Below are 22,211 nucleotides of genomic sequence, written 5' to 3' on the forward strand. Positions count from 1 at the left end.
TGGCAGTTTCGTCCCATGTGCCGTGCAGCGCAGCATCACGGTGAATCGTGTGTGCTCGTGATCTGTTGTCAACAGGCGCACATCCTTGGCTCCTTTTGTTGTGATTGTCGTGCGACTGGGCATGTCAAAGTAGACCGGGGTTTGGTCAGCGTTGCCTGTCTGACCGAGAATGTAATTATTCTGACTCTGGAGGTTTATGACTTATCGCTGGAACTCTTATCAGCCGTTCCTCATACCCTGCCGGCAAACGCTGACAGATGGTTGTTCTACGAGGAAGAGACAGTCCCTTCTGCCGCATGAGCTTTTGGATCCAGCCCCGACTTGCCTTAAATGTTGACCGGCCAATCCCATCTCGTTGTGTCATCTGCTGGACTTTCATCTGAATATCCTCGCAGGAAACAGGGAGACCTTTGGCGCGTTCCTCTTCCACATGGCGCCTCAGTTCTCTTTCAAGAGCATTATGCCCCTAGAAGAACTTGTTTTTGGGCGAGTTGGTGCCTTAGTTTGCTGAACATATCATAACTGGCGCAAAGCTAGAAACATGAAAAAAGGGCCGGAGGAAAGGCGCTCTTCTGTCTCTTTCCTCCGGCCCTTTTTTCATGTTTCTAGCTTTGCGCCAGTTACGATATGTTCAGCAAGCATCATGCCTGCCTGTTGCTGGGCCACGAAAAGCACGACACCGTCCGTTGCACGCAAACAGCTATTCCCGCTGCTTCCTCCAACCCCTAGTGAATTTTTACATGTGCTTCTATGGAGTAACGGTGGGGAATAGAAAAACTTTGTAATATCGAGGAATTCATTGTATGGAGGTTCGTTATAGGCAAGTTTAACTGTATTCATCACCAACTATTTTCACTTAGGACCATTTGCATGCTCCTAATTGAAAATGATCTTGTGCAATATTGCTAAGAAAGTGGTACTGGAAAGAACTATCACTAAAGAGCAACAATACTTAACGTGTCATATTCTAGTTCTGTATAGCAAATTTCAGGCAACTGCACGCAAACGCTGATGGTATTCTCTTTACCAGTGGCGGGAGATCGTCTTAACTACGCCTCCTTATAAAGAGGTAAAGTATTAAGTCAGATGCATTTTTAATGTGCTCTACTTGCCTTTCAGCAGAAGTATTGTTTGCTGTTTAACAATACACTATGTTGGGCTAGTTGGTGCATAGCTACTTGAAAGACGTGGTGCATGATTACGAAATGTTCTGTTCCTTCTTTTTTTAACAGGAAAGTGTTTTATGCCGGGGTCCATCAAGAGTTTAATAAGATATTTCCGTCATGGAAATACATAAGCAAAATGCACGCGATCAGATGACAAAGAAAAAAAAATTGAAGAAAAAGTTCCGTTGACGGGAGTTGAACCCATGACATCTTGGTCCGTGACGTAAGCTGGCGGGTGCTAACTGACTGCGCTACTCTCAAACACATGAAGGGGGCTACACGAACGCCTCTTATCTCTCACACTTTCCTCTCACGGGGCTCTTGGTTTGTGTGGTGTCGCTGTCTGGATGCGGTAGAGTGAAGTGGCCTCTGTGATTGCTACGGTCATCCTATTTGGCGCGTTTCCAAAAAGAGAAGTGTAATTTTGTCAACGCCTTAAAGGGACACTAAAGGCAAAAAACAATTTATGTCAGAGTGAAAGCCCAATGTATGACAACTTCTAAAACGGCAATATTATCAACAGCAGTGCCCTACTTACCGAGAAATTAAGCTAAATGTATCACATGATGAGCGCCACGAGTGGGACATTTTCGAAGTGATCCCGATGACGTATGTAAGTTGGCCTACAATAAATCACTAGTAATCAAACTAGAAGCAGTAAAAAAAGAACATTCCGAGCATCAAAAGACGTAATAAAATGCTGTTTGTTCGTTTCCGCTTGATTCATGGAAAACAAAACCTCCGTGGCGTTGCCATGGGGAACGGCGCGCGTGGTTCAGAGGTTCCGTTTTCGCCGAACTGCGCCTCGCCCGTCTCAGTGGTAGTTTCGGGATCGCGTACTGCCGTGCGTGTTTTGAGCGCTCGTGAAAGTCGCTCTGACAGAAAGTTCGACAAAATGCCGCATGCGTGTGATATTGCCGGATGCCCGAATGGTGCACAACGCCAGTGCTGCAGCAATGAAACCGGTGTGTCTTTTCACTGGGTGCCGCGGAATGAACACTTATGCTCGAAGTGGCTTAGTGTCATGCCATTGCGCCAGTGTGCTAAACAGTCAAAACCTCTGCGTGTGTGCTCGCTGCACTTTCGTACTGAGGATTACGAGACCAACCGCAACTTGGTGAAGGCTTTGAATGTGCCCATCCGAGCAAGTCTTTGCCGCAGCGCCGTTGTTGCTACTGTGGGTCCCGCTACTTCCGCTCGGCTGCTACTAGTGTCGGCGGCCGCGCAGTAAAAGCGGGCAACGTTGGGCACGGCAGCAGTGACGTATGAAAGTCGTATTTTTAGGCGGGAGATTTTAAGCGCGCTAACGCGACGCGGAACACTAAAAACGTGATTTTATTTCAAAATAAGCACTTCCTTGGCACAAAAGCAGCACTACGAGGTTTCTGGACCGCTATTTCAACAATCAACGTCGACTTAATATTTGCCTTTAGTGTCCCTTTAACACACCACGAGGTGGCGGCTTTAGACCAAGCCTCGCTCATAGCATCCATCCATATTAAATAAAGATAGCTCTCCAACGCTCGTCCTGTGGGAAATCATGGCCAGGCTAGACTGGGGACACGACATGCGTTTTCCTTTGCGTTTCTAGCCCGGCTGTGGAGTGACCTTTTTGTTAACATTCCGCAGGATGGTGTCCTTTGCCCATGCTGAGCGTCCAATCAGCAATGCTATTCTGGCTGTCACACCACTTTCTCTGATTACGCTCTCCCCGTGTGAATGGAACGGCCTGAGCAGCACTAGCAACGGCACGTTGCCGGAGCCAATCTCGGAGGCCACGATCATTGCATCATGACAATAACAATAAGTCTCAGTGCAGCCGAGGCTTTCGCCGCAATATTTTGGGAAACTCAGTGGTCAGTGAAATGCACCATGCGCGGTGATTCGATTCTGTGATGAGGCGGTCACGGGACTCGCCTTTTGCGTCTGCGTGTGATGCCTCCTCGCCAGAGTAGAGCCGCTTCCAAATGGACCAACGGTGTTTCTCAGCCACCTACTGTTTCGAAGTGCGCTGGCACCGACTAATAAAACGGCTGCAGTAAGTGACACAGAAAGGCAACACAGTCGATGGACGAATGCCGTGCAAGTTGGTGCTTTGGTGCAGAGAGCCAGTTTGGCGCCATTTGGAAGCAGAACGCCTTCGCGCGTTCACGGCTTAAGGTATGAACTCTGCCTCTCATGTTCCAGAAGCACTCTGTGGTAGTGTGCACATCAGCACAGGCGTATGTTACCCCATTACAAGGAAGCGCACACCTTGCCGTTTCTCTCCTCAAATGACGCTGCTTTGAAAGAATGCATATCAAGTACCAGTGTTCATTATGTGCTTGTTGACGCAATTTTTGCATGGGATTCACTATGTGCAATTGGAGCTACCGAAAAGGTTTAATCATGATCATGGACGTTAGCCGTAGGGATAGAGACGTGCCACCAGGCATCAACGTGGGTGCGTCCACATGAAGCAGTGCTATATTTGCCAAACACCAATAGTCATTGTGCAAGCTCTCTTATATCAATGTACAATAAACATTTAACTACTGCTGTGAGGACACTTTTCACTTTTGTGTTATACTGATCCCTAGGACGGAGGGATCGACCATGTTTTTTTCTTTCTTCTTCTTGTTCGTATCGTTGCACCCCATCTTACAAGTGTTGGTTGCTGTAGCTAAAAATTATTTAAAGCAGTCATACTCTGAGAAGGGGGACTACATCAACAACAAAAAATTCCTTACTGAAATACATAAAAAGACGCATAACATCGAGGAACAATTTAAGACAGAACAGAAAAGGGTGTCACTCGTCCTTTTCGAGTGACGTTGCGAGTGACGCCCTTTTCTGTTCTGTCTTAAATTCTTCCTCGATGGTATGCATCTTTTTTGTATTTCAGTAAGCATGTACCAACTAGCCTGACAACAAGTCTTACTAAAAAAAATTTCTTCAACCACAAATCTGTAAGTGTCACACAAAATTGGATTCTCGACAGCTTTGAAGGAAGGATATGTATTTATTGTTGGCTGTTTGGCTCTTGCATAAGATATCACAGTCACAGGCAGCTCACAAGAAAAGAGTACAGTTATGGGCTTGTTGGTCCATCTTTATGGAAAAAAGACAATGAAGGCAAAGACAGAATAAACAAATCTCATCACGAGTTCCATAACACCACCATTACCGCAGTGCATGCCGATACTTGTAATACTTAATACGTTCAGCTGCGTATAGCTGGTGCATTAGCAAGCTGCAATAATGAGCTTTATTGGCCTTATTATAATGAATTGCGATGGTTGTGTTAATGTGCTGTGTGCTGGGACATGCTACAGCAGTAGCCTCAAGCAATAAAACAATTGGGGTTTTACGTGTTCTCATAATATGTTAAGGGGGGACATGGTTTGTGGAGATATTTGCTGTATTTTATGTCCAAACCTGATGAAACTAAATAGACTTGTTCAGTTTTGCAAGCTGATTGCAAATGTGCAGTAATTTTGTTTGTAGGTAAAGTGGTTTAAGAGATACACAAAGCTGCCTCTCTATTGTTTCTGGAGACAATAGAAAGAAAACTGGTCAGCAGAAAGTGCGTATTATTAGGTAGCTAGATACTACAATATGCAATAAGTGCAACGCTGCAAACAGTTTTCAGATTGAATCACAACTTGTCATTCTGCAAATGATTGAAGGGTGGTTCCACGTAAGATTGAATAAACGATGGCTGGTCGACCTCTTAAATTTATTTTAAAATTTTATATATTATTGCCTGATGAGTGGAAAGAAGAGATCTGCGATTTCTTTTGCCGCCAAAAATTTTTTCGAAGCACAGGAAATCAACAATGACGAAGAGGTGGAGTGGAGCGCTCATCCGCTCTGCTGTTTTGGCCAACTTTCGTTATGAATTGCACAAAATATATTAAAGTTAGGTCGCTGAAATTTCTTTAACTAAATATATGTATGTTTTTGCATCTGCTCAGGTATTTTTAGTTTTTATGTGTAGTGTAGATGTTTTTATAAAAAACCTCAAAATTGGCCCAGGAAACGTTAATTCCTTTACTTTGAAGGTCTTTATCTCAGAAAAACCTTGTAGCAGAGCGACAAAAATTCCGCATTACGTTCTTCGCATGCTTATCTACCACTCTGCTGAATCTTATATTTATATAGCTATTCAGTAAAGAGATATGATCGGGCTAAGTTCAAGAAAACACCGAACAATGGAAATTTCTGACAATTAAAAAAAAACCCATTTTTTATTTTTCTTAAACTTTGACCACTTTACTCCACATCAGCTTTCACAGTCATTGAAAACATGTTGCATAATGTCGTTGCACTAATAGTTATGGCCTCTCCAGTGAGACCCTTAGGCAAGGATTGGCAATTCCGACTTCTTGCCCAGCAAGTGTATAAAATGCAGGCAAGATTGAATTTCCCTTTATTAAAAGGCCAGCAGGTACTGAAAAAGGTGTCGCCTGCACTGAAGACGTTAATTTTGAAATTATTTGGTCACTGCAGCAGCCACGAGCGCGGGGCTACCGAGCAGTCGCGTGCGCACCCGAGATGCTCGTTGTAAGACACGGCGCAGTGAGAGCTCGTTTTCGCGTCCTCAGACCGATTGAGTTCGAAACAGCAACACCTCTCGGATGAGTTTTCGAAGTAGGCGTTGCAGACAAGTACTCCACCAGCAGTGCAAGTGCGCAAATTGCCGGAACAACCGCCATTTGGTGGTTCGCATACATCATGAATTCTGGCAAACCGCCCTTTATTAATTTCTCTATTTTCCCAGAAAGAATGGGTAAATCATGTCACACTGATGTTAAGAGAAACATGCGTCATGCGGCCCGCGTGTCACCGCTGTGTTGCAGTGAAGCACGTCTTTTCCGCAGGCGCACATTTCAGCTGACCACGAGATCACCTTTTGTTTAGTTTTTTTGTTGCGCTGGCAGCACCGAGGCTGGGATGCTTCACTTGTCACACATTAGTATCGCTACACTGCATTGCCTTGTGGCTCCTAAGGGCCATCGTTTCTGCGGATTTGCAGCTAAATCGGGATCAGGGAATTGGCACATGGGCACCCAAAGTTTTTGAATTGAGCGAGCTGGTACTGACCGCCGCTTCAAATTATCCACTCAAATTTACATTGCAAAGTACAGGGCCAAAGAAATCCTTCTAATTATGTGGGATTTTGAAATAACAGAGTTCAAATTAATGAGGTTTTACTGTATTACCCTCACACCGATTCATCATTTTTTAAGTTTAAAAGCTTGTTATACCGGCTTATATGCTCTAAGTATAGTAAATTTTAAAACGTAACATATTTTACAGGTTATCACTTGCATTCTACCGAAAGTCAAATCTTGCTATTATTCAAAGTTGCTTCGACTTCCCTTTGAAGAATGACAAAAAAGGATGAAGAATGACCAAAAACAATGACATATGCATATGCCTTGTTTCAACTTTAAAAATATTGCGCTGGTTAGTTGGGTCATGACAAATATGCTCATTTTTCTTTATAATATGTGATATTAACTATTCGAATTCACTTCGAGCAAATCACTATTCGCTTCGAATTCGCTTCTGACCTAAAATTTACTATTCGCACAAGCCTACTAGCAACACATCTTGAACTTTATCATAGTACGAGGAGTCGGAGTATGTCGTCCTTCCAAGGGCCTCTCCAACCAAACAAAGAAAGACTAAGGGCTGCTGCCCATTCACTTCGGTCCCAATCCTTCCTTATGGCTATATACGCGGCGGCTGCATTTTCGATGGAGGCGAAAATCTTTTGAGGCCCAATCAATGGGAGTATATCGATCAATGGGAGTATATCGGGCACGAAAGAGTGGAATAAAAAGATTTTAGTTTTATGACAATTCAAGGGGACGTTCCCTGCTCTTTGAGGCCAGATCAGGATGCGTGAGAACGCAAAGCTACAGAAAGAAGTTTTATAATGAGGACGAATTGTGCTTAATATGTGGGAAGGGACCAGAAACCGTGGAGCATATATTAAGTTGAATGTCAAGGTGTGAAACCAATAGCCAAGGAAGCAGTAGGTCTGCCCGAGATGTTGGGATTCAAGGACAGTTTTGGGAACCTAAGTGGATTTACCAAAGGGACAAGTAAGAGAAGGTTGGAAAATTTGCGGCGTAACACTGGCTGCAAAAGTCATAATTGCAAACTTGTTAGTAGCATAAGCAGCAGAGGCCAAGAAGGCTAATAAAGAGCTAGGTAGCTTTTGGATGTCAGGAGCACCCCGATTCAAAGGGGATGCTCCTGACATCCAGCCGACATGATGCGGCGAATGAACCATGATTCCAGGAGTTCTCTTCCCTCGCCCTCCCACCACCTTTGTTCGCGAGCCGGCGTCGTCGCATTGGTTAGGTCAAAGCTGTGGCCTGTTGTCTAGCAGTGTTCAACAAGCTCAGTCTTTAGAATGCGTTCCATGGTTGCTTTAGCAACATACCGTTTGTGTTCTTTAAGCCTTGTTGATCCTTTCCTGCCAGTTTCGCTGATATAAGTCGCGTCGCAATCCCCACATTGTGTTTCCAGATGACCGCGCTCTTATCATCCGCAGTTGTGTGGTCTCTGGCTTTGGCGAACACGTCCCAAGGTATAACGGGACTTAATTGTATGCCCAGTGGACGTAAAGCTCTCAGAGTAGGGTCTTCCTTGAACATAGGGAATAGACACAATGGATGTTGTCTTCACTCATGACGCACTCCCCATTCCTCTTCGCGTGCGCTTCTGGGTATCGCTAGGATCCTGCCATCGTTCCAGTGTATCAACCACGTTTTCCACTTATCCTAGGATGTTTGTTATTATTGTTTGCAAATAAATTCTCTTTTCACCAACGGTGCATGAACAAAAAAATTTATGCAACAAAATGAGATGTACACAACCAATGCTTGTGTTGGGCCCCTTTTAAGTTTCCTTTGTCTTGGGTTTTGCTACGTGCAGTCTTGACTACCCGCATGCCTTCGTACGTTTTTAATAAATAAATTCTATCATTTGAATTGTGATCGATTACTATTTTATACAGTAACGGAAAAGTAACGACATTGCTTTTTCACAGTAACTGTAACTAACAGGTTACTTTTGGAAACTCTAACTGTAACTGTAACAGAGTTACCTTTTTCGCTTAGGTAACTGTAACTGTAACACTGTTATTTTTTACTGGTAATGTACCCATGACTGCTCCTATGCCAGTTAATGGGACACTAAAGAGCAAAACGATTTTTCTCGCATTAGTAAAGTAGTCTTCCACAATACCAAAAACACCACGCTTTCTGCGCGAAGATGCTTAATAAGCGAGAAAACGTGCGAAAAGAAAATACAGGTGACGACGCCACCTTGGAATTCCTGCACCATTTGCCGTGACGTCACATATTTTTGACGGTGCCTGCTTGGGTCTACGTAGTTCCTAATCGGTCCTCTGAGGGGGGCCAGAGACTTGACATAACGAGTTTGTGGAAATTTCGTCGAGCCAGTGGCGCCAAAATACGTTAAATGCTCTTTGAAGTCTTTTACGTCACGAATTAGAAAGTTCGGCGCGTAATTTAAAAATGAAACTTTGAACTTGGTTTTCTCCTCTAATAATAAACCTATGGTGGTGAAATAAACTACACAAGAGTTCTCCGAGCACACTTTATCAATCTAAACCAATTCATTGTTTCTCTTTAGTGTCCCTTTAAAGACAGCTTCATTTTTAGCGGACTGGAGGTGAATAGTGGGGCTTGTTCAATTTCTGTGACATATACCTGCTACAGCAACAGCTTCTTTATTTTTAGTGGACTGGAGTTGAGCAGCGGGGTTTGCTCAGTTTCTGTGGTACATACTCGCTAGGAGCTGCGAGCCGCGTCACACCGATTGTCCCTGGAAAGCCTCGACCACTAACAGCTTCACTGTTAAAACATTTCTCACTGTTGATTCCCGAGGCCATGCTGCGATTAGTCTGGAAGCTTTCACGGCTTTCTCAAAGCTTTTTAATTAATTTGGTAAATAGCCATAATTCTCTGCAGTATGTAACAAGTGTGTAGTGCAGTGTTAATAAAGAAGCAGCCTAACGTCAAGCTCCCTTTGTTTTTCCCCAAGGTGCGCATGGTTCGTGCCCCACCACCAATGACGCTCCCGAGAGGCGGTGCCACCCTGACCCTGCCTCCAGGAACGACGCTGGTGCGCGCTCCACTGGCATCCAACATGCGACCAGGTGTTCCCCAGCAAATGTCAGTGGTGCGGCCACCAGTGCCAACGGCCTCCACGCCAGCCGCAACCACCAACCTGTCACTTCCTCCCAAGCCAACACTGCAAGTTCAAGTGCCTGGTGCAGGGCCGAGTACTCCTGCCAGGCAGCCACCACCACCACAACCGTCGCTGCAGGTTCAGGTTCCTGGCAGCAGTACAACTGTGCGGCCAGCCAAGCCAGATGCCACTGTTTCTATTATAAAAGCGAGTATTGCTTTTCATTTTAGTACTGTGCCTCTCACCAAGAAAAGCATGGGGTGTAAGTCAGGCTCTGATGACAAAGTACAGTCAAGTCAACGTTGGTGCGCTATTTCGGCCCTGAAGGATGCAATTTAGAATGAATACGTACCAACTAGCTCAGCTCTCTGTTATTCTAAGACAATGAAAGTGGTCTAACCATCCGGTGGGTCAAGTTAATATACCTGTGTCACATAGGCACTTTTCAAAGGCCATCCAGTTGATAACCATCAAAACGCCACAACTCTATTGACTCGATGGAGCTGTCGCACTGCTACACGGCAGTTTTGAACGGTCATTGAGTAGTTTAGGCGTTTCTGGCAAAAATTGTGTGGCACTGTGGATCTTTATTTTCGTTTTCATGTCACCGAAAGTTTAATGATATAAATTCATTTAAAAGAACAAATATGTGTGTTTTGTTTAAAATTTTCATTAATTGTTTATACGTAGTTATAAATACATATTAAGTGTTTAGTTGTTAAGCTAGTGAAACTGCTGAGCGAGAGACGGCGTGATGAAGACAATCACACTGCTGTTGTCGAGAGTATGCGCAGCTCGCATGTTTCAAGGGGTAAACATACCTTATTAAATAATTCATACAGTAGAACCCCGCTGTTACGTTCCTCACTGCTGCGTTTTCCCGGCTGTTACGTCGTTTTCCGCCGGTCCCGGCATAGCTCCCATAGGATACAATGTATTGGGAACCCCGCTGTTACGTCGTAACTGTCGGACCGTTCCCGTATGATACGTCGCGAAGTGCGCTCGGAGCCGACCGAGTGACTACCAAAGAGAGCGGCCATGGTGCATTTTCACGCAGCTTGGCCTCGTTTGACCGTAATATTAGCTGCATGAGAGGCGCAAGCAACAGAATCTTTCAATTGATGCAAACAAAAGCATGGCCTTCGAGATTCAAATTGCAAAGATGGCGTCTATGACGTAACTGCTCACGAAAGCAAGGCCTTCGAGATTGGCATTTACTATTGACAAAAGCATAGCCTTTGAGATTTGTATTGCACGAACATGGCGTGTATGACGTAATTGCTTGCGAAAGCAAGGCCTTCGAGATTGGCATTCACTTCTGCCATCGCGTTGGCGTAAACTCATCATCATCGTTATTTGTCGGAGAACGGGAGGAGTTCGAGCTGGTTGGAGCTCGCATGGTCGTGCGTGCGGTTCGTGGTCGGACTCGCCGCGCCGGTCGTGATTGCGTGTGCTTAGTTCTTTCATGCCTACAGCTGTTGGTGTTAAAAAAATCACATACGTTGATTACATTTCTGTGGATGAGGCCGTCCTAAGCTCCGCGTTTCTATCCGTCGAGCTAGATCGCGGTTGAGCGCGCCAATTTTCGTGCTGCTCGTAAGAATTGAAATAAAATTCTGTACCACTAAATATTTTGCCGTTTTTCCTGTTTTTCGGCTCTTACGTTTCCCGTCTCTAACGTTTATCTCCTACGGTCCCTTCAAAAACGTATGAGCGGGGTTCTACTGTAACTCTCACATATACATACCTGCCAAGTGTCCCGGATTACCCGGGAGACTCCCGGATTTTCAACGTTTCTCCCGGTTGTACGGATCATAGGAAAATCTCCCGCAAATCCAGTTTTGCCCCGCGCGTCCAGTGCATTGCGCGCCCCGTGCGTCACGGTGACGCGAGGTGGGACGTTTCGCGTACAGATGCGCTACACGCAATTTAAAAATTGATCCTAAATGTGTTACAGGTTATATCAGCTTTAATATTTCGTAGATGGTGCGTTTGTGTACACAGAAATCTATCCCACAAGTTATCTCGCCTTCAAAAATTTGTGTCACTACTGCTTTAAGTGGAGAGCCCATCCTTTAAAGGGTAGCTGTTACCGATGTCTGTCGAGACAGCGTGTTCACCAGCCCTTGCGACAGTCCCCGTCTCAACGGCGCCCCTTATGGTCCGTTGCCCGACGAAATAACTGGTAAGCAAGCGACGACAGGCCTCACACGCGCACCGATGTTATCGCATGTGCCCTTCGTGCGACGGTGATGGCCGGGTCGTTTCATCTCTGCTTCAACCGTGTTCGTCCCTAGCGCTAGCGCGCATTTACTCGCACGTGATACAGACGATGCGTAAGCAATGTTATCGGTTTGGACTCTGTGCAGATCAGCGGCGACCGCAAAAAATTGCTATTGCAGTAACCCCCCCCCCCCTTCCCGCCCCGTTGAGTAGATCTCCCGGATTCCGTTTCGCCAAACTTGGCAGGTGTGCATATACTGGTTTTGAGACACACTATGGTGAAATTTTTTTTCCCACTCGTGAGTACGAGCACCCTGTGAACAACAGGGCACATTCACGCTGTTTCCACTTCCGTTGCTCAATGGCTATCGAAGTTGTGATAGATCTGTGGTGTGCTCCATTGACTCAATAGGCTATTGAATCAATGGCCTTCGAAACATCCCGTGTAGCAGCTTGTGCTTGACCATTGAGTCAATAGACTATTGGCTAGGAGGCCTTCCAAATGCCCGTGTGACACGGGTATTAGCTAGGGATGGGCGAATATTCGGGCGTTTCGAATATTCGAACGAATATTACAGTATTCGAGTTCGCTTCGATACGAATTTAGATTATTCAAAATTTCGAAGTATTCAAAATGAACGAATATATGTATACATTTGACCACACATAACCCCCTGTAAAGGTGGTTTCACTGCTGTGACGCCATTGTGGTGTTGCAGAGAACTAGGCTCCTCAAAACGGGTTTCGGGCAATGTGGCAGGCCGCACCTTGTGCATTTCTATCAAGCGGCCTTGGCACTGCAGTATGTGCAAAGGCAAAGCAAAGCTTATCAATTGGTGCAATGGTTGGTTGCTTCATGTCTGGCCTTTTCGTGCACCTAATGTTGTCGAAGTAAGGGGCAATGCAATGTATTTCCTTTCTTTAGCCTGCACTGTTCGTCATGTCAGCATTGTGATGGCATGTGATCACTACCGTTGAAAGGTGTCTATTTATGTTTATCTGTGTGTACATGACACAACGCTTGTCAATTCACTTAGCAAATATTTGCTCCATTATATATGGCTGACAAAACTACAAGTCTTATTATACGTTATTAAACTGCGCGAAAAGACGAGGACATGAGTAACAAACATACAGAACACTACGAGTGCAGTCTTACTTTTTGTATTTGTCTAATGCATTGCTATCGCCATGAGTGCTTTTCAAGAAAGTGTTCTTGTTCCTTCCAGGCTCAACATCCAGCTTCTTTACCACCAACACCACGGTACATTGATGATCCCAAAAAGAGACGACTACCGCCGAAGCCTGCTTTAAAGATCACGAAGGCGGCCAGCGGTGAGAAAGGCACGGTTAAGTTCTTGCTTTTCTCTTGATTCATAGGGGTAAGGGGGTCGGGGGTTACTGTTGTCTTCTATATTTGTTCCTTTTTGCAATTGAGCCATGATACCTGGCTATTATTTGCCGCCAAAAAGAAGGCGGGGCATATTTAAGGATATTGGGTATTACTTATATCAAAGAAGCAATTTCTTTCTTTATTGCCCTGTGCCACAGATTCCTTTTCCTTTTGCACAGTTTCTATTTATTTAGGCAGAAGGCAGAAAGGCCAGATGATACAATCATGAAGAAAAGGAATCCTTCAAATTTTTTTTACCTGCTTTGTTTTGTTTTCTTCTTGGTTTGATATATGGATAGCAAAAACCAGATTGCCGCAAGGGATTGTGGGGTGCAGCGTTCTGCTGTTGCTTCTGGTTTCAGGCACTGTACGATTGTATACACTGGTTGTATGCATTGTATATCTGGCAAATTTATTGCAATGCACCATAGCAAGCTGCACATCTCCAAACGTGAGCAATAATTCCTTCGTCCATATATTGTATGCTATTCAAATGTCATATGCCTCCAGACATATGCATGTTGTTTTGCATAGACTTGTACGAATAGTAAATTTTAGGTTCGAAGTGAATAGTGATTTGGTCGAATAATTTCAAATCGAATTCTTATAGTACATATCACATATTATTAAGAAAAATTAGCATATTCGCCATGACCCAACTAACCTGCACAATATACTTTTTTTTTTAATCGAAACAAGGCATGTGCAAATATTGTTTTTGGTTCAAAGAAACCGGAAGCAACTATGAATAGTAGCAGTATTTGACTTTTGGTAGAATGCAAGTGGTAACCTGTAAAATATGTTACGTCTTAAATTTACTTTACTTAGAGCATACAGTGGAACCTCGTTAATGCGTACCTGCCGGGAACGCCGCATAACTACGCACTAAACGGTAGTACGCATTAACCACCAAGTAAAAATTTGCATCTCCTCGCATACGCCATCGCCGCCAGCAAAGAAATAAATACAGTGCCACAGCAAATATTGCCTAAAGTACCCACTGCAAAGCTTTTTCTTTCTTTTTCCCAAACTGGAGAAAAGATTCTGGTACTCTCGCACGGACCGTCCGATAGTGCCGATAGCGCGCGGTGGCGACGCCAAGGAGCATTTCGTAACTATTACAGGGTCCGGTATACGCAGTGACCAACCAACATAGCGACAGAACGGACAGTGTCGGCTTTCCGCGGTATATGTGTGTGCGTCTGTACCGCGGTCTGCTACTAAATGAAAACTGACACAGTTCCAGTGAAACGCGGTACGGCTGCGTGGAGCCGATCGTCTCCTGGCTAGTTGCGTGCAGCGCGTCGCCTTCCCGGCTCACGGCGTTACTGCCGGGCCGCCGGGCCGCCTGCTGTACCGCACGCGCGCATTTGTCGTGGGAGTGTTCTTCGTACCCACTTCGCTCCAGACCGTGCACAGATGCGGCGATGAGCACAGATGAGCTTGTTCGGTTAACGCGGCGATGACGAACTTCCTGCAAGCGATGCGCACTCCGTGACGCTCTAGCGGTCCTGGCAGCGAACGGAAGCGTGGTCGCCCAATAAAAGCGCGCAGTATGGTTACAACAGCGCTACGCTTGCTGTACCGTACGCGTGCGTTTAGCGTGATAGCGTCTATGCAAAGAGGTTTCTCGTCGCCCACGACCAGCAACGCGCAACTCCGCAACGGCGAGCTGCTTTCGTTTCTACAAAGTGGCGCGCGCTTGAACACGGCCCCGCACAACGAGGCGGCAGCGATCGGCGGCCCAGCGCGTCCAGGTTGTCGCCTATTAAATGCGTGCAGTAGGCTTAAAGTAGTGCTGCGCCGCACGCGTACCCGAGCAGATATCTGAAGATACTTATTGTGATAAGGTTGTCGGCGATAAGTCATGCTGGCGCGTTCGTCGGTGGCCGCCGCCTCACCTTCGTTCTTTCCCGATGCTTACCCGCAAAGGCATCGCCGCAATCACGCGGAAGTCGGAATCGGTGATAGACCGATCTACGCACTTCTCGAAAAGACGGAAAACCTTTGGCGGCACATTGTGGCGTCGGGAAGTTTAGCAGCGCAGTAAAATTTTATGGGACAAAACGTTATCGCGGTACGCAGGGTACGCACTAACCGGTAGGCGTAGGGTGAAGCACTACGGCTTATGCGGTCAGCGAATGCATTAGGCTCTATGAGACTCGGTCGGGGATTCGTCGCAACTACGTTTTAACCGTTAGTACGCTTAAAGCGGGTACGTATTAACGAGGTTCGACTGTATAAGCCAGTATAACGAGCTTCTAAACTTTAAAAAATGATAAATCGATGTGAGAGTAACACGTTCACTTAACCTTGAAGTGGGGCTTCGCGGTAGTGCGCATTTTCCCTGGAAAGGTGTAGTCACGGTATAGCACCCCTCCACTGCAGTGAAACCGCCTTTACATGGAGGTTACATGCGGGCTAATATACACCTATCCGTTCATTTCGAATACTTCCGAAATTTACAATAATTTAAATTTGAATCGAAGGGAATTGGAATGTTGCAATATTTCTTCAAATATTCGAAGTGCTCAAATATTTGCATAAGCCTAGTTTTACAGCGAAAGCTGTTATGAGATCATTTCAACGGCCGTTTTTGGCACCGTAGTTGTCCGCCGCCGCTGCGGTCGGTGTCCGTAACCACTATCGCACGAAATAAGAAAAAAAAGGAAATAAGAAAAAAATTCCAGGATGGAACGAGGCTCGAACCTGGGCCCTCTGCGTGGGAGCCCAGTGTTCTACCTCAGGGCCATGCCGGTGCTTGAAACTGCGTTGCAAAAAGACCCTATACAGGCTTCATGTCGGGAAGGAACCACATTAACATATGTAATGTAGTGTGGTAGAAGAGTAAAATAACAACCAGGCTGCACACAAACGCGAATTCTGTAACCGGGCGTCACACAATGCAAATTGCGCAACGAGTGGGTTGTTGAGTGCTTCCAACCCATTACAAAGGCCTCTACGATAATTCTTCATCGTAATCAGCCACAGCATCAACAAAATGCACATAATGCCTTACTGGTGTTTAGCGAGTACCACGGTTCTCCGCAGAATGACGAAAATTTGCATAGTGGCTGCTTCCCTACTTCACAAAAATAATGATGATTTATAGCGTAGTGGGTTCCTCGCAAGTGCACTTCTATTGGAATTGCCAGGGAAGCTCATAAGGCTCCCATGATACATTTCCTCAGGGTCTCAATAAAGTTAATTCCCTCTCTCTCTTTCTCTGGTTAACGTATGTTATAAAGCGTGGTGGGACAGTTAAATAACGACCGGGCGTCACACAATATGATTTACGTAACTAGTGGGTCGTTTAAAGCTTCCAACCCATTACAAAGTGCTCAGCCATAATTCCTCAACGTCATCAACCACCGCAATAACAAAGTGCACATAATGCCTCACAGATGGTACCTCGCTTCTTCGCAGAATAACGAATAATGTCGTGGTGGGTGCTTCCCAACTTCCCAAAAATTATGATTTGTGGCGTAGTGGGTATGTTTTTAGTGTACTTGTATTAGTAGCCACAAGAGAGTTTATAACGGGCTCTAGAAATGCCGCTCTTCCAGCTTTCGCTGTGACTGTGCTGCGCTTTCCGCGCAGGCCTGGCTTTTTTTTTCTTTTTGAGGCGTATTGTGCTACTCCAGCTAAAACTCATTAATTCGAATTTCATGGGGATGCCTGCACAGCTTGAATTAAACGAAAATCAAACTTATGAAAGTGATAAAAAAAAACTGTGCATGATGATGAAAGGAGTGCAAGCACCTCTGAAACCGTCACCTTTCATTGAAAAAATGAAATTATGGGCATCTTTTCTGCTCGAAAGGCAATCAGGATCACTGCCTGAGCTATTTGGTAACCACGGTATAAGAAAAATAATTTAGGTGTTGACACTTTACCCCACGGCGCGTCCAGATAGTGTTTGGCGCTTTTAGGCCCCCATATCGCAGCACCCCCCACACAACTGCAGACGGCACATGCACTACAGGTGACGAGCAGCGTCCGTAACGGCGTTGCATACGTGAAAATGCAGCGTTAGAACCATGGTGTAAGAAAAATCAATTGTTTTTCTTGCACCGTGCCGTGGAGGCAGCTGCGGTGTTTGCCGCGCGGGATGTTTTTCTGTCGTGAAAAACGCGGCATACGTTTCTAGCTCTAGTTGCTAGCATGCACGGTGCTGTAAGAAAACTACAAGGAGAAAAAAAAAAAGAGATAAACACGTGTCCGTTTTGTCACGCTCGGTCTCTTTAGGCCCCCACGTCGCAGCGCCCCCCATGAAACTGCGGCCGGCGCATGTACTGAACATTTTCTGGACGCGCTTTCTGTCTCGGCGGGCGGAGAGTGTTGACACCTAAATTATTTTTCTTGCACCGTGTTGGTGATGCAGCTATTAAATATATTCCTGCGATTGGTGCGCAACGTCAGAAGCACATCTGGCATCAAGTTGGCTCCGCGTATGTAGAGAAGGAAGCAAAAGTCTAGTCTTTGTGGAATGGTAGCTGGAGTTCTTATCTTTCATTTTATTCGTCCGTGAGGCATGGAAGAATAAAATGAGACATCCATGAGACATAGATGCTGTGCAGCGGGCACATTTTATTTTTTTATTTTGATGCGATGCAACCACGGTAGTCATTCACAAGCAAAGTGACAGGTGCATTCATTTCTGCCCGCACGCTAGTGTCAGAGTTATTATTGCAGTGCAAGACTGCATTTGAAAATATTGCCTATCACTTGAACAGCATAAAAAAAAAGTACTTATCTTGATGTCACCACTCATAGCTGACCGTTTCAGGCCATTTCACGTACAGTCGAGGACCGATAATTCGAACTCCACGGGGAACGTAAATAAGTCCGAATTATCGAATGTCCGAAAAAACGAATGCGTAAAAAAAAAAAAAACTTTTATTGACACTTCAGGGTCCCGGTGGCCGAAAAAAGTTGTCAATGCGTTGCTGCCCGCACTTCCGCCTACGTGCAACCATGTCCGCCTGTATCTCCGCCAGTGTGATGTGATCGCTGTACGATGGCGAGCTGGTTTCGTTCGTGAAGGCAACGCTGGCAACGCGTCTGTGTGGTGCACTTAGCGGTCGCACAAAGAGGCAGCATGAATGGCGGTGCGGCGCGTTTGGGTTCTCGCCTATTAAATGCGTGCACTACGCATGCTACTGCACCAGGCCACTTGCACTATCGAGCAGTTGACTGAAGATGCTTATCGTAAGGCTTGTCAGCGATTGAGCCGTACTGGCGCGTTTGCCACCTTCCGCCATCACGCCTCCATGCATTTCCACTGCTTATCCGTAAGACATCGGCGCACGGCGCCGTGATAGCGGCCCCTTTGAATTTCCGGTCCGCTTCACCCCATAACACTTCGGCATCGTGACAAAGCTGGCTTTCGGACTCTGCTACTGTCGCAAACAGGTCGACTCGCGAAAGCGCTGGTTCGAACCTACGAGATGATAGACGTGGCAGAGGTGGGGGCTTCAATTATTGCCTTTCGGACCTGCAATTTGGGCAGAAAGTCCAAAAAATCGGATGCCGAAGAGTTTTAGCGTCCGAAATTTCCGACATTCTTGACCATTGATGGTGACGGTGCCGCGAAAGCGTCCGAATTTTCGAGCATGTCCGGAAAATCGGCAGTTGACTGTATCTGCCGCGTTTCGTTGTCGTCGGCGCGGCCTTCGGCGCTGGCTGTGAGGGCACCGTTGGCGCCATTTAACTCAGATCTTTTGAGACAGCAGAGTGTAAAATAAAGCAAGTCTCAAGATAAAGATGAACGCGCGCGCAGAATGCTTTACTGCAGACGCATTCGACAGAATGGCGGCGAGCCGCGACAGCAGCGCAGCGCGGGGATACAGGAACCGGAATGTAGGATGTTCGCGATGTCGATAGGATTTCCCACAGTTGACCAGTGCCTCCAAGATTGGCATTTCAAATCACAAATCTGAGGCATAAAGTAGCGATCGAAATAGAGCCTCGTAGATCACCAATTAGCTTTCGTATTGATCTCCGAGGCCATACTTTGTATGGCACGGGTGCCGGAGGAGATAATGGCTGGCGATTCGGCGTGCTCGACAGTATCGGACAGGGTCCAGATTATCGAATGTAGATCTCGCAGTTGTCCGAAATATCGGTCGTCTTTACACATTACTTCTATGGGATCAACGGCGGTGCCGCGCGACTGTCCGAATTACCGAGCATGTCCGAATTATCGGTGTCCGATTTATCGGTCGGCGACTGTAACATGTAATGTGCCTGCAATTGTTCATCCCTTGCACACGATGCATAAAACTGCATGCAATTTTCTTTATGCAGTGGTCACAGCAATTATTGCAATTCAATGCCATCGGTGTCAGTATTTATTTCAGTACCTTTAGGGCCTGAAGGCGTTACAGAAGGGAGTGGGTAACGGTATACACAATAATAAGGAAAGAAAGAGGGAGAGATAAAAATGAGTGCTAAGAGTATACATTGTGCTCAGCAACAGCCTTAAAAGCAGTGACATCAGTCAGTTGGGCAGTCAAGGTGAGCAAGTGGTTCCAGTCGTTGGAGGCACTGGGGATAAAGGAATCGTGAAAGTATTTGGTATCTGAAAAAGGAATGTGTACTTTGTGTGGATGGATGGTCATAGCCGCGGCACAACACGCCGTGCCACGTAATCATAGCAACACCGCCATTGTGCCCAGTGCGTATGGCCGCTAAGACGTCATTTTGTTGTATTCAGCATGTGCGTTATTATCTAGATAGCCCTAGGCATGCGCAGATGCACGCGCACGCACCTTATCATGTCAGCTAACATCTGGGTATATTAACCATCACGGACTAAGAATAAACAGAGTTGTTTGAGGTACTGGGTCGGTGTAGTTACTTCGCGATCCTGCGGCTCTCCGACGTAGTTCGGCAGGGCATGGCGGCGGATACCACAGTTGGCGACGAGTGGTGAAGTGACCGAAAGCTGAAGCAATGAGCCTGCACCGACCGCCCGAGTTCCTGCCGACGCCCGGGAAGCCTACCCTTCCGTGGACGCAGTGGCACCGCCTTTTCAAGAATTATCTCCTGGCATCGGGGAGCGACGTCCACTCATCTGCTCGCCGTAAAGCTTTGCTGTTGCACTGCTTGGGGGTGGAAGGCCAGCGATTGTACTACGCATTACCGCATACAGCGGGAAAAGAAGAAAGCGGCCCGAGCGACGAGTACGATGCAGCGGTGGCTACGTTGGACGCCTACTTTACTGCTAAAACGAACATCGTCGTGGAACGGCACCGGTTCGGACAGCGCACCCAACTGCCTGGGGAGACCGCAGCAGCATTCGTCACAGCACTGCGCGAGTTGGCATTGTCCTGCAACTTCGGGGAGCAAACTGACGACTTCATTCGTGACCAGCTTGTAGCGAAAACGAGCAACCATGTTCTTCGGGAACGCCTACTTCTGGAAGGAACTTTGCTTACGCTTGAACGTGCACTATCTCGAACAACATTGAAAAAGCCACGAAATACTCACTTGAGCTACAGTCATCAGCCGCGAGCATACAAAAGGTGGATAAACATCAGATGCCAGCCCGTACAGAAGCACGAATGCCGTCTTCGCAGCACAAAGCGTGTTTTCGTTGCGGGTCTTCTCGGCATCTCGCAGATTCCAAAACATGCAAGGCGCGGGATAAAACATGCAGTAAATGCGGCAAACGGGGACATTTCCAGCGTGTATGTCGGAGCGGCATGCCAGACGAGCGGGCACTTGCTGTCCGAGGGGTCGATACCTGCAATATATCCGAAGACCTCAACGTGTTGCTTCTCGCCCGGCAGAAAAAAGCAGCAATACATGTGGACACCCTCGTGCAGGACGTGCCCGTACGTCTCCTCGTAGACACAGGCTCTGCTGTCTCGATTCTGTCGGCCGTCACGTATTCGAGGTTGAAATGCCCTCCGATGCAGCCGACCTCAGCGGCACTGTACGATTTTTCTCGCCGCAGAATAAGCACTGAGGGGTGTCTTACGGCGCCAGTCTTCTTCCAAGGTCGACACGCCGAGATACTTTTCTACGTCGTCAAAGGCGGTACGGACATCCTCGGCATCGACGCTATCGAAGCCCTGCGGCTGCACATCAATGGTATGTCACTTCAATGCGCTAACATTACGCAAGCGCCACAAGGCCTTGATCCTGAACTTTTCTCCGAATTTTCAACCTTGTTCGATGGAAAGTTAGGGCTAGCAGCAAATTTCATTCACAAGGTCAAGATAAGACAAGGGGTCACGCCTGTCGCTGCTAAGTTACGCCGTTTGCCATTTTCAGTGCGAGACGCGGTGCGTGGAGAGCTGCAGCGCCTTGAGCAGAAGGATGTGATAGAAAAGGTGGATGCCTCAGAATGGGTATCACCAATCGTAGTAGTGGCAAAGAAAAATGGTAAGATAAGAATTTGTGTCGACCTACGCGAACCGAACAAAGCGGTTGTCATTGACAAATTTCCGTTGCCTCACATGGAAGAACTGCTGCACAAACTTCACGGTGCAAAGTATTTTTCCAAGATTGATTTAGCAGCCACATACCACCAAGCCCTGCTGAGTCCTGAAAGTAGAGAATTGACTACCTTCATAACCGATAGTGGATTGTACCGATTCAAACGCGTCTGCTTTGGCCTTGCATCGGCACCGTCTGCTTTTCAGAAAATGATGGTCACTATCCTGCAGAAGTGCAAAAATACTTTGTGCTACATAGATGACGTGATTGTGTTTGGTAGCACGCCTGAGGAGCATTTCAAGAACCTGAAGCAAGTATTGCACTTGATTGCAAAGTCGGGATTGAAGCTGAATGACAAATGCATTTTCAATGTTCAAGAAATAGAATTCCTTGGGCACATGATAAGTCACCAGGGTATACGGCCGCTACAAAGCAACATTGACGCCATCAAGGCTGCACCAGCACCAACGGATATCAGTACCCTGCGCTCATTCTTAGGAATGGTTGGCTATTACGCAAAGTTCGTACCTGACTATGCAGTGCTTTTTGAGCCTCTTCGTGAGCTCTACGTAAGAATTCCACGTTCACTTGGAATCCTGCCAGACAAGCTTGTTTCCAGCAGCTGAAAAGTACCTTGTCCACAAGATGTTTACAGCTTTTTGACCCTGTGGGTGACATTATCGTTACCACAGACGCCTCATCCATCGGGCTAGGAGCAGTGTTGCAACAGACAAGAAATGATGAGCTAGTAACGATTTCATTTGCTT

The 22,211-nt window shown here is 46.4% G+C and overlaps 1 protein-coding gene and 1 pseudogene across 1 annotated transcript; both read left to right on the plus strand.

Moving 5' to 3' along the window:
• The first annotated feature begins 744 nt into the window (after positions 1-744).
• On the plus strand, positions 745-12,991 carry LOC119400433 (uncharacterized). Its single transcript, XM_037667464.2, has 3 exons — positions 745-1,069; positions 9,234-9,587; positions 12,833-12,991. Exons 2-3 carry the CDS (start codon positions 9,240-9,242, stop codon positions 12,974-12,976), a joined length of 492 nt encoding a protein of 163 aa, XP_037523392.1. The 5' UTR covers positions 745-1,069; positions 9,234-9,239; the 3' UTR covers positions 12,977-12,991.
• A 6,962-nt stretch (positions 12,992-19,953) lies between these two features.
• LOC125759173 (uncharacterized) lies at positions 19,954-20,470 on the plus strand (annotated as a pseudogene).
• The last annotated feature ends 1,741 nt before the right edge of the window (positions 20,471-22,211 follow it).

This window comes from Rhipicephalus sanguineus, chromosome 7 (genome assembly GCF_013339695.2).
Source record: "Rhipicephalus sanguineus isolate Rsan-2018 chromosome 7, BIME_Rsan_1.4, whole genome shotgun sequence".
NCBI classification, from domain to species: Eukaryota; Metazoa; Arthropoda; class Arachnida; order Ixodida; family Ixodidae; genus Rhipicephalus; species Rhipicephalus sanguineus.